The sequence below is a fragment of the Triticum urartu genome, chromosome 6, assembly GCF_003073215.2.
Source record: "Triticum urartu cultivar G1812 chromosome 6, Tu2.1, whole genome shotgun sequence".
Classification (NCBI taxonomy): domain Eukaryota; kingdom Viridiplantae; phylum Streptophyta; class Magnoliopsida; order Poales; family Poaceae; genus Triticum; species Triticum urartu.
This window is the reverse complement of record NC_053027.1, coordinates 375087992-375099659: the sequence shown is the minus strand read 5'-3', so window position 1 is coordinate 375099659 and position 11668 is coordinate 375087992. Positions and strand designations below refer to the sequence as shown.

Sequence of the window (11668 nt, the reverse complement as noted above, 5' to 3'; positions counted from 1 at the left end):
GGGCCTATTCAGTTTGGAGGATTTTCATAGGAAACACATAGGAATAAGGATCCCGGAGGAAAATTTTTTATAGATGCATTCGGTTTGTAGGAAATGTGTACAGGAATTTTGTAGGAATACTATTCATTTCCTATGCTTTTGAAGGAAATTACACATCCACTCAAAGCTCATTTTATGTGTAGAAACGAGGTGAGTCAATTCCTTAGGATGGCAAGTGTCATCCTATAAAATTCCTATACTAGTACTAATTCCTACGTTATAAAATCCTCCGAACCGAATGAGCCCCTAATTTTTTTTTCTGTGCTATGCGCGCGCGTGTGTGGAACTACGTGTGCTTGTCTTTTTTCTTCTTTAAAACTTAGGTACTAACTTTGTCAGATTAAAGAACAGTTACATCATCCACCTTTCCCGCAAAAAAAAGAAGTTAATACATCATCCATCAGGCACTTTACAAGAAGCAATGCTACACACACGGGCATTATGCTAGCGGGGTTTACGAGGCTGCTTAGTTGGGCTAATTTAATTAGAGATTTGTAAAAGCCCCGTAAAGCTCCGTGGGTATAGAATTTTCGCTTTACAAGAGATGTCGACGCCTCCTCTAACTACAAAGATGTTGGTGTCGAGACGGCTAGCGGAGTTAGTTTATGAGAGACAACATTTACCTCTCTTACACAGTGAAGGAATGAAACCAAAGCATGTCTTGAAGAGAGGATGATACAATCTGCACCATGGTGGCCGCTCCCGAGGTTGTGAAGCCCCCCCTCCTGCATCGTGTTGATCACTTCCATGTTCCATGTAGTCCAATTGTGGTCGGAAGTAGTTTGTTTCTAAGTGCACATGCCTCTGCCATGATGCATCGCCAACATACTCAAGTCGTTGTTAGATACATCAATAAACCCCCATTTGTTGTCTCGAAGAACATTTGCTTATGATGTTTTTAGTCTTGCTTATCATGTTTATCCCTAGCCATGAAAGTGGCTTAAAAAAGAGTATGGCATGTGTTAGATTCCCCGCAAAAAAAGTGTTAGGTTATCAGTGGTTCCGACAATGGATATGGTATGGAATTCTTCCTCCGTTACTCCATTGCACTCTACTGTTGAGTGCACGAAAACTTGGTATCATAGGGGTTGTTTGGTTTCTATTCACATCTTATCACACTTTGCCACACCTCAAGTTAGAAAAATTTCAAGTTAGGCGTGTGTTTGTCTGTTTGATTCTAACCACACCTAAGATAAAGATTATTTGAGATTTGCTACACCTACATAGACTTATGTGATTTTACGTACTGACTAGGAAACGAAGTTGACTTGGCATAATTTAATTGGAAGAAAAAATGTCCCAGACCCCACCCATTAAAATCAGGGAGATTATTAGTTGACTTGTAAGTTTTACGTAGACTACTCGTACGTGTGTCATTTTTGGAATTATTTTATAAGCAATATGTCCCACATGACATTCACACAAAAAATGTAGCAAGATTTCCTAAGGCAAGCCAAAGTATGACTAAGAATCTTAACTTAGGCAAGTGTGACAAAAATAATGTGGCAACATATGACAAATATAGTCACAAACCAAACAGGCCCATAATGCCAGCTTTTGGGTTTCGACTCCACCAGTCCACACCACATCATGCACAATCTTTACTCCGTCCCTTGTTCGCTTCTATGCACTCGTCTTTATTTTGTGCGTACAGCGAGTAAATTGCAGAAAACCACCAGTTTAAAGGTTAGGTTTGCGAAAACCACTACAATACATTTTTTTGCAGAAAACACCATGTCTCCAGTATTTTTTTTTCAAAAACCACTGATCGGCGGATTAGAGTCGTTTGAGCGCGTTTATGATAGATGGGTCCCTATTTTTGCTTACGTGGCGTAACTGTTTGGGTTTAAAGCAAAAATGTCTCTCAACTTTTTTCCCCATGCAGCCTAGACCCTTCCCATGGGCTCCGCAGCCGACTAGCATTCCCGCCGCTGCTCCCTGCACGGGCCACCGCCGCGCCTCCCTCCGCACGACGCAGGACTCCGCCACTGCTCCCTCCACGGCCGCCGACGCTCCCTACGCAGGACGCGGGCCACCGCCTCTACCTCCACGGCCGCAGCCATCGCCTCCCTCCGCAGGACGCAAGCCGCCGCCGCCTCCCTCCGCAGGATGCAGGCCGCCGCCGCTCCCTCCCCAGGATGCAGGTCACCGCCGTCGTCGCCCGTCACCGGATCCGGTCAAATCGGCCTCCAACGTCCCCGCCCGGCACCGGATCTGGCGGGAATGCCTCGGCCAGATCAGCGTGGTGAGCGCGTGGGGCAATAGCGTCCACAACCCTGTCAGTCATGGGGTGGCACCAGGCCGCGACGACCATCTCTGCGGGCCTGCGACGGCCACGCCGCCCGCGACGACCATCTCTGCGGGCCTGCGACGGCCACGCCGCCCGCGACGGCCATCTGTGCCCGCGAAGAAGAGGCGCCGACGCTGCCACACCGTCCGCGAAGAAGAGCTCGTCGTGGAGGCCGCGTCCTCGATGAGCTGCAGTTGGCCGGCCGAGGAGCTCGAGGTGGTTGCGCTCCAGACGATGCTCTAAGCCTCATGGGCGTCTTGTTCTGTTCCCATACCCCGATGGCCACCCTCTCGCCGGCGACGAGACCCATGGGCGTCGCGTGAGCCATGGGCGCTGTGCTGCCGGTTTTGTGCACACGGGGGCCTAATTGCGTTTTCGTTTTTTGATTAAGGGGTGTCCATATACAATTGTTGGGACTAGTTTGTAAATATAGATAAAAATCCATTTTGCATGAGAAGTTATGCCACGTAAGCAGAAAACGGGACCCATCTGTCATAAACTAGCTTAACTGACCCCGATCTGCCGATCAGTGTTTTCTGCAAAAAGATTACTGAAGACATGATGTTTTCTGCAAAAAAAAATGTATTGTAGTGGTTTTCGCAAACCGAGCCTTCAAACTGATGGTTTTTTGCAATTTACTCGCGTACAACAGAACTGGGATTGTTTAATCCTTCCCGTTCCTACAATGAATGGATCACTAAAACTAGGTTATAATTTAGGAGTCTTTCTAATTGTACTTGTCAGTTCTCGCCGGCTACAGGCATTAGCCAACAGGAAAGGATCGAAGATTTTATCTGCTTTTGGATTGATCATATCATGGTGAAACATACGGTTCACAGTTTACATGGCAAGGCATCGCTGGAATTATTCTCTGGTCGAGTGTAAAGGAGCACTTTTATTCCCCGTCTCACGCTGTTGGTGCACTGCATTGTACCTTGCATGTTTGTTCTATAATCTGCACCATCCTTTTCGACCTCCATTTTTCTTCTATCTAGATTGCAACAGCAATGTCCGGTGCTCATTTCCCCATGTCCTCCCCCGATCCTGCCATTTGACACATTCTGAGCAGGAAGATATGGAAGCTACACGCATCTGCTAACTTGGGTCTTCTTTTCCCTTGAAAGAATCACCTTTTCACCAAGTTGTGGGGACATGATGAGAGGACGAGAATACCTCAATTTATGATAAATCAATAAGAAAAGCGAGCCCAGCTAAGCTAGGAAAGAGCAAATCTATGATCGCAAAATATGTAGTCATACTGCTGCACATAGCATATTGTTAGGGCCAGGGCGCCACAATTCTCATCCAAGTAATAATGGCCTTTTCAGACGAGTGATGTGCAACAGATTCCAACTTCCCGAATATATCTGTCACCCCAACTGGCTACTCCAGCAGCTAAATTAATGCTTCTTAATAGGTTCAAACTCCAGATTACATGAGACCGATATAATCGTTTAAGAGAAGTCCACAAAATGATTAAATATAGAATTACCTGCTGAAATACACGCATGGAAATGTTAGACAACTTCTGTCATTTGTTCTACACTCCATCTTTAGCTTCTATCGTCTCCTTTCTTTTTGCCCTCCTGTACAGGAAAGAGAAACAGAAACAATGGCAGGAGACAGGAGCATTATGCACGGTGATGTTGGTTTTCAAAATCATCCAGCATGGATGTTTAAAATCCGCCCACAAATCAGAAACTTACTATGGCCGATTACTAATAATATCAACTTGACGAAAGTACAAATGGTGGCAACCAGCAATTTGACTGAGTAAATACACTTTTTGGATCAAAAAACATGCATCTAACAAATTGGTACTAGTAAATAACAGTAGCAGTTACAGAACAATAGAGGCTTTAAGCTGTGATAATAAAGTGGATCAATAGGTGGTACAAGATATTTTGCTTCCCAGCCAATTGCAAGGCTCCACAAAGGGTAACAGTTCTGCATTTGATAGAACTGGTTTTGCCAACTCATATTTTTTTATCTGGACTTCATAAGTTTGCATAAATATTTTACAAAGCTAACCTATCAGCAAAGGATAGTTCCAACTTCCAAGCATGGTCTTTGCTACTGCTACATTAAAATGCATGCAGCAAAGTTGATTGCTTCCAGTAATTTAGCAACAATTTTATAGTTTGATTCAGTCATTTGTACTACTATATAAATGTATAAATCCAACATATCCTATCAAAACAAAACGGAGTTCTCATATATAATTAGGAAACACACAAGTGTATATTTTAACTAGACCCTCCAATTAACAGTAATATATCTTCAACACTTCACTTTTCCTATCCAAAATAATGCAACATGATGGTAGCTGGAACCGAGAGAAAAACAAATTTCACTTAAGCCATCGCAAACCAGACTAGTTGTGATCTTCTCCGTCTGCCATGTTTTGAAAAGTTTTGCCGATACACAATGAAACCATGCTTTGAGAACAGTCATATGTGATATACTCAGCATGATCACTTTTTTTGCAGTATATTTCCAAAACCACCAATGCTTTAGAAAGGGTTAGGTGACTGATTATAAATGTGTGGCTTGCTTGAACAGTTGCACTAACCCAAACATACTCATGAGATCCTATAGTCAATCCTGTTTTTACTAAATCAACTGAGTCATCATCCTAGAAAAGTTTGGAGAACAAGCAAATCGAACATCACAGTGTAGGTTATATGAAGTAAGATGATATGCATCTTAATAAAGTGGCAAACCAAGAAAGAGGGGAAAATGAGTGAGTATTCTATCGAGGACAAGTTTCTACACCATAGAGGCGGTCAATTTCTGTTTGACATGTTACTATTGATAGATACTAGATGGGATGAAAACGGAGCGGACACGGACAGAACTGGGTGCTGCCACATTTGTTTCCATATTTTTTTGCAGATGCAGAAACAAATACAGAAACCCCAAAAATGAATACGGAGACAGATAACCGAAAACAGACACAGAGCGAATACAGAGCGGACACGGTAACAAAAGTGGGCGTTGAGCGGAACTTAAAAACGCCATGAATCATAGAGAAATACACAGAAACAAATTTAATGAATTGTTAACATGGCTACAAAATAATATGATTATGTTAGCAACTTAGCATAGCATTGTAGTAGTACTGGACAATTGCATATAGGATCTAGTGGAGTACGTGTGTGATATTGAAGTTGGGCCTAAATGATCGATTCTGCTCATTGTGTCATTGTGTGTTGTTTGGTGGTTGTGCTACAAAGCAGCTATAGGCCAGGCCAATATTGAAAACAGAAAGTCCATATTCACGGAAACAGAAAGTTCCATTTCCACGTCTGTTCCACCGGAAAACGCCATTCCGTTTTTGTTTCCATTTCCACATTAAAAAATTCCATTTCCATTTCCGTTTTGCAAATTTCCATTTCCATTTTCATATTTCCTGTCCGTTTCCATTTTTCCTCTGAAAAAACAGAAAGTTTTCGCTCCATTTTCATCCCTAACTAGATAGTACGCTACCTTCCACCAGTCACAACACAAAATGGCATATCAGATTGTCAGGCAATAGTCACTAACCAATGGAAACACAGAACATCGATCTAATCAACAGAACAGCAGTGAAGACAAAAGATAGGGAAGCTACACGTGGGACTGAATGTGGGACTGCTAGCAGCACTACTGATTATGAAACCGACACCAATTAATAAGATTAACATAAATATATAAGGTCATTCATAACTTAAATAATCAATATGAATGACATGAAAATACATGCATACCTTATGCACCAATTGCGCTATGAAATAGTAACACATCAGTCCCTACAGAAGTACAGTACAGTACTGGCATAAGTACTACCTCTGGCATGGAGTAACTTGATAGTGGGGTTCGAGGGAACACCTTCATGCGTACATCCAACATAACTCCTAATCAGCCTCGGTCAAAAATTTCAATTTACCCCACTTCACTTACGGAATAGAAGTTTCCGACTTTCAAAATAAAACTATCAATCTATCCAAATCAATCCTCATGGGCTTTTCTTCTATTTAGGCTTCAGCCTGTAATGTCTACTTCTCATAATACTATACAGGCAGAACTCCTGTTGCGTCTATAAGAAATTAATCCTGGCACATTTCCATTGAGGCCACTAATTCCACAAGAGTGTTACAGATATCCTCTGATACAGGATGAGTATCGTCACCAGAGTAAAACATGTGTGTCTTGCGATCCACCTCGATCCAACTACAACCAGGCACTTTCTTGCCCATATCCTCCTGCATCAGCTTCCTTACCTTCGTAACCTGTTCCCAGGATCCACCTTCACTGTATAAGTTTGCCAGCATCACAACATAATTAACATTGTTCGGGTTCAACTGCAGTAATTTTCTTATAGCAAACTCAGCAAGCTCTAGCTGTCTGTGTACCCTACAGGCATTGAGAAGTGACCCCCAAATGACCTCATCTGGTTGGACTTTCATATCTTTGATTACATTCATTACATCTTCAAATCGTGCTGCTCGACCAAGAAGGTCAATGATACACCCATAATGCTCAATCTCTGGCTCAATTCTCAGCTCATCGCACATGAGTTCAAAGTACATAAGCCCTTCATCGACAAATCCACCATGGGTGCACGCATTTAACAGTCCCACAAATGTAACCTCATCAGGTTCAATTCCTGCGTTCCTCATCTCACCGAAGACAGCAATTGCACTCTTGCTGTGCCCATGTAGTGCAAGGCAATTAATCAGACAATTCCATGTGGTCAGACTCTTGTCGGAAAACTCATCAAACATCCACCTCGCCCCCTTCAAAGTCCCGCATTTGCCATACATATCAATCAACCCATTCACAACAGACGAGCCAAAACCAACACAGCTCCTCCACGCATAACCATGGATGACCTTCCCGATTTTCAGCATCCCAAGGTGCCCACATGCAGACAGCACACAAGCAACTGTGGTCCCATTCGGCCGGAACCCCTCTTCCACCATCCTGCTACAAATCCCCAGAGCCTCCAGAAACAATCCATTCTGCGTGCAGCCAGCGATCATCGCATTCCACGCAGCCACATCCCTCTCGGGCATCCGTTCAAACAGAACAATCGCGTCTCCGACCTTCCCGGCCCTTGTGTAGCCGGACAGTAGCGCGGTCCAGGAGACCACATTCCTCTCGGTCAAACCATCAAACAGCTTTCGTGCGTCCAGCATCATGCCATACCTCGAGTACCCATCAAGCAGCGAAGTCCTTACAACATCATGCGCGTGGAACCCGCTCTTGTAGGCGTGGGAATGGATCGACCTAACCAGCTGTACGCCGACGACGCAGGCGGCGCGGAGGACCAGCGGGTAGACGAACTGGTTGGGCGCGGAGCGGCCGCGGCGGAGCATACGGAGGAAGAGGGCGAGGGCGTCCTGGGCGTACGCCTGCGCGGGGGATGCGGCGGCGTAGGCAGAGAGCATGGCGGAGTAGAGGAAGACATTGGGATAGGGCGTGGAGTCAAAGAGGCGGCGGGCGTAGGGGAGGCAGGAGAGGCGGAGGGATGCGAAACGGAGGAGGTGGAAGGTGGTGGGTTGCGTGGCGGCGCGGGCGGTGACGACGGAGTGGGCATGGAGCTGCTTCAGGTGAGCGAGGGTGGCGCAGCGGGAGAGAACGCCGACGAAGTCGCCGTGGGAGAACGGAGGAGGTGCCGGAAGCATCGTCGCGGTGGCGCCGCGCGGGACTTCTTTTTTTGGTTTGTGCTGTGTGTGAGTTTTACACAGACAGGAGCTGTGTTTCGCTTACGACGAGACCTCCTGTGTGACGCCCATTGGCGTCAAACAGGCTAGGCCACGCCTGACAGTCTTGGCATATGGGCCAGCCCACAGTGGCGCGAACGTTTTTCTGTCCCTTTTAGTTTTTTAGTAAGTTTTTCTCCAAACAAAACCGACTGTTGTTTTGTATGGAGCTAAATATTCTAAAACCAATTGAAAAATTAGAAAAACTATTTCAGAAGTTTTTTCGGTATGTGTTTATATAAAAAGGTTCAGTGCATACATAAAATTTCACGGCATATTAAGTGTGTATTTAAACAATGTTCATTGTATAACTAAAAAAGATTTATCACATACTAAAAATGTTCAATGTAAAAAAATAGTTCATCGTATACAAAAAAAGTTTAGTGTATACTTAAAAAATGTTCATAGTATATAAAAAAAGTTTAGTGTGTACAAAAGAACAATTCTGAAATATAGGAAAAAGGAAAAGAAAAATAAACATGAAGAAAAAAGAAAAAAAAATCACACAGAGAAAAAAAAGGAAAACTAACTTATAGTCATGAACGAAAAAAGGCGTCTACTAGGCGTCATCTGGCTCATAACCAATAACAATCAGCCGCCTGGTTAGCCCTATGATCTACGGGAATTAGACTGCTCAGATTATTCACGTGGGGTGCTGAAGCCTAGGCTTTCACACGTCACGTAGGACCAATCTTCATCAACATCTTCAACAACACCATCTCCTCTCAAACCCTAGTTCATCTCTTGTGTTCAATCTTTATCCCAAAATCTCAGATTGGTACCTGTGGATTGCTAGTAGTGTTGATTACATCTTATAGTTGATGCTAGTTAGTTTATTTGGTGGAATATTAAATGTTCAGATCCTCAAACATATTCAATCCCCTTCTGATCTTGAACATGAATGTGATTTTTGAGTAGTTACTTTTATTCTTGAGGACATGTGAGAAGTCTTGTCATACGTAATCATGTGAAGTTAGTATTCGTTCAATTTTTTGATGATATGTATGTTGTTCTTTCTTTAGTGGTGTCATGTGAACGTTGACTACGTGACATTTCACCATACTTGGGCCTAAGAGAAGATATTGAGGAGTAATAAGTAGATGATGGGTTGCAAGAGTGACAGAAACTTAAACCCTATTTTATGCGTTATTTCATAAGGGGCTGATTTGGATCCATATGTTTAATACTATGGTAAGATTTATCTTAATCCTTCGTAGTTGTGGATGCTTGCGAGAGGGGGTAATCATACAGGGTTGCTTTTTCAAGTAAGAACAGCACCCTGGCACCGGTCCACCCACATATAAAATTATCAAAGTAGCGAACGCGAATCAACTAAACATGATGAACGTGACTAGATGACAATTCCCATGTGTCCTCAAGAAAGCTTTGCTTAATATAAGAGAACGTTCCGGCTTATCCCTTGTTATAAAAAGGGTTGGGCCACCTTTCTACACCTATTGTTACTATTGCTACCTGTTACTTGTTACAAATTGCCTTACTATCAAACTATCTATCACCGCTACTTTCAGTGCTTGCAGAGAATACCTTTCTAAAAATTGCTTATCATTTCCTTCTGCTCCTCATTGGGTTTGACACTCTTACTTATCGAAAGGACTTATCGAAAGGACTACAATTGATCCCCTATACCTGTGGGTCATCAAATATGATTAAGGTAGACCCGAGGGACATAGTTTTCACTAGATCTTCTCTTTCATAAATATAGCATACGGTGGGTAGACAATTTATTGTTGAGCAATTGATAGAAAAGCGCATAGTTATGGCATTATTCATGGCATGATCATGTACATAGGCATTACGTCCGTGACAAGTACACCGACTCATGCCTGCATCTACTACTATTACTACACTTTGAGAGCGCTTCTATGCTTGCCTCTCTACGTATTAAGTTCATAACAGACAGAGTAATGCATGAAGTATGATGACATAATGTAAACAGAATAAAACCAAGCAATATGATTAACCCCGTCGTTTTCTTCTTAGTAGTGATGACCCACAAGTATAGGGGATCAATAGTAGTCCTTTCGATAAGTAAGAGTGTCGAACCCAACGAGGAGCAGAAGGAAATGGCAAGCGATTTTTGTAGGATCGAAAGTACGTCTAGAGGGGGGGGTGATTATACTACTTGACAAAATAAAAATATTTCCTTTTCCCAATTTTAGTTGTGGGCATATTTTAGCAATTATGACAAGTCAAGCAATCAATCTACACATGCAATTCTAAGAGCATAGCAGCAGAATGCAAAACATTGCATATTAAGGTAAAGGGAAGGGTTTGGAGAAGCTAAACGCAATGGAGACACGGAGATTTTTGGCGTGGTTCTAATAGGTGGTGCTATCGTATGCACACGTTGATGGAGACTTAAACCCACGAAGGGTAACGGTTGCGCGAGTCCACAGAGGGCTCCACCCATGAAGGGTCCACGAAGAAGCAACCTTGTCTATCCCACAATGGCCATCACCCATGAAGGACTTGCCTCACTCGGGTAGATCTTCATGAAGTAGGTGATCTCCTTGCCCTTACAAACTTCTTGGTTTAACTCCACATCAGGACGGAGGTTCCCAAGAGACACCTAACCATTCTAGGAGACACCACTCTCCAAAAGGTAATAGACGATGTGTTGATGATGAGCTCCTTGCTCTTGTGCTTCAAATGATAGTCTCCCCAACACTCAACTCTGTCTCAGAGATTTGGCTATGGTGGAAGAAGGCTTTGAGTGGAAAGCAACTTGGGGAACGCTAGAAATCAAGGTTCAAATGGTTGGAATAGAATCTCTTGTAACGTCCCCGACGTAACATTCCATATTTGTACCTCCAACTCTCGCCATTTTCGGCAATGCTATATTAATTATTCGTGGTTGGATTTTCTCGTTGTGCATTCTTTCTTCATGTCATGCATTTCATCTCATGTCATCATGTGCATTACATTTGCATTCGTGTTCAACACTTGCGTCCGGTCATGTTCGAGAGAAATGCTGTCCGTTTCGAATTCCGACACTCCCACACGCATCCGCCGCACCTCCAAGATCTTGTTTTATGAGCGGGAGAAAAACGTTCTCGGAATGGGCCAAGAGTTGACGAGCGGTCTTGGTATATCACCGGGAGACCGCCTGTCAAATTTCGTTCCATTTGGAGGTCGTTTGATGCCCCAACGGTTAACCACATAAACCGTCGGATGTTTTGGAACTCCGAGACGAACCGGACCCTATCCCTCCTTCTCTTTGCAGCCCAACACCTCTCCACAACAGCCCACTAGCCCACCTAACTCCCCTCCATGCTCTTCGCCATCGGATCACGACCGTGTGGGCGAAAATGGCCCTGAAAAACTCCTCTCCTAGCTCCAAACCCTAATTCGGAGCCGCACCGCGCCATCCCGCTCCTCTCTGTCCCGTTTTTCGCAAGGTGAAAAATGGCCAAGTCTTTTCTGTATCAGCATTATGTTGCCTCCTTATGAGACCCATAACTTCGTGCATTTATATCCGATTGGAGTGTATGATATGTCAATATGTTCTGATCTACATGCTCTACATGGTGGTGTACTTAGGATGCATGTTAGGAATCATATTGATGTCATT

The 11668-nt window shown here is 43.7% G+C and overlaps 1 protein-coding gene across 2 annotated transcripts; it reads right to left on the bottom strand.

Annotated features, from left to right (window-relative positions):
* Positions 1-3091: 3091 nt before the first annotated feature.
* On the bottom strand, positions 3092-8045 carry LOC125513565 (pentatricopeptide repeat-containing protein At1g33350). Of its 2 annotated transcripts, XM_048678694.1 has the most exons (3): positions 6079-8045; positions 3822-3915; positions 3092-3459 (listed from the first exon to the last, which is right to left on the bottom strand). In XM_048678694.1, the coding sequence occupies exon 1, from the start codon at positions 7996-7998 to the stop codon at positions 6418-6420; it is 1581 nt and encodes a 526-aa protein (XP_048534651.1). In that variant the 5' UTR covers positions 7999-8045; the 3' UTR covers positions 3092-3459; positions 3822-3915; positions 6079-6417. The 2 variants fall into 2 exon arrangements, with proteins under 2 accessions (XP_048534651.1, XP_048534650.1); XM_048678693.1 differs by having other exon boundaries at positions 3822-8045.
* Between the last annotated feature and the right edge of the window lie 3623 nt (positions 8046-11668).

Coding starts and splice junctions, on each gene's coding strand:
- LOC125513565 (XM_048678693.1), bottom strand. CDS start 7,998: ATGCTTCCGGCACCTCCTCCGTTCTCCCACGGCGACTTCGTCGGCGTT.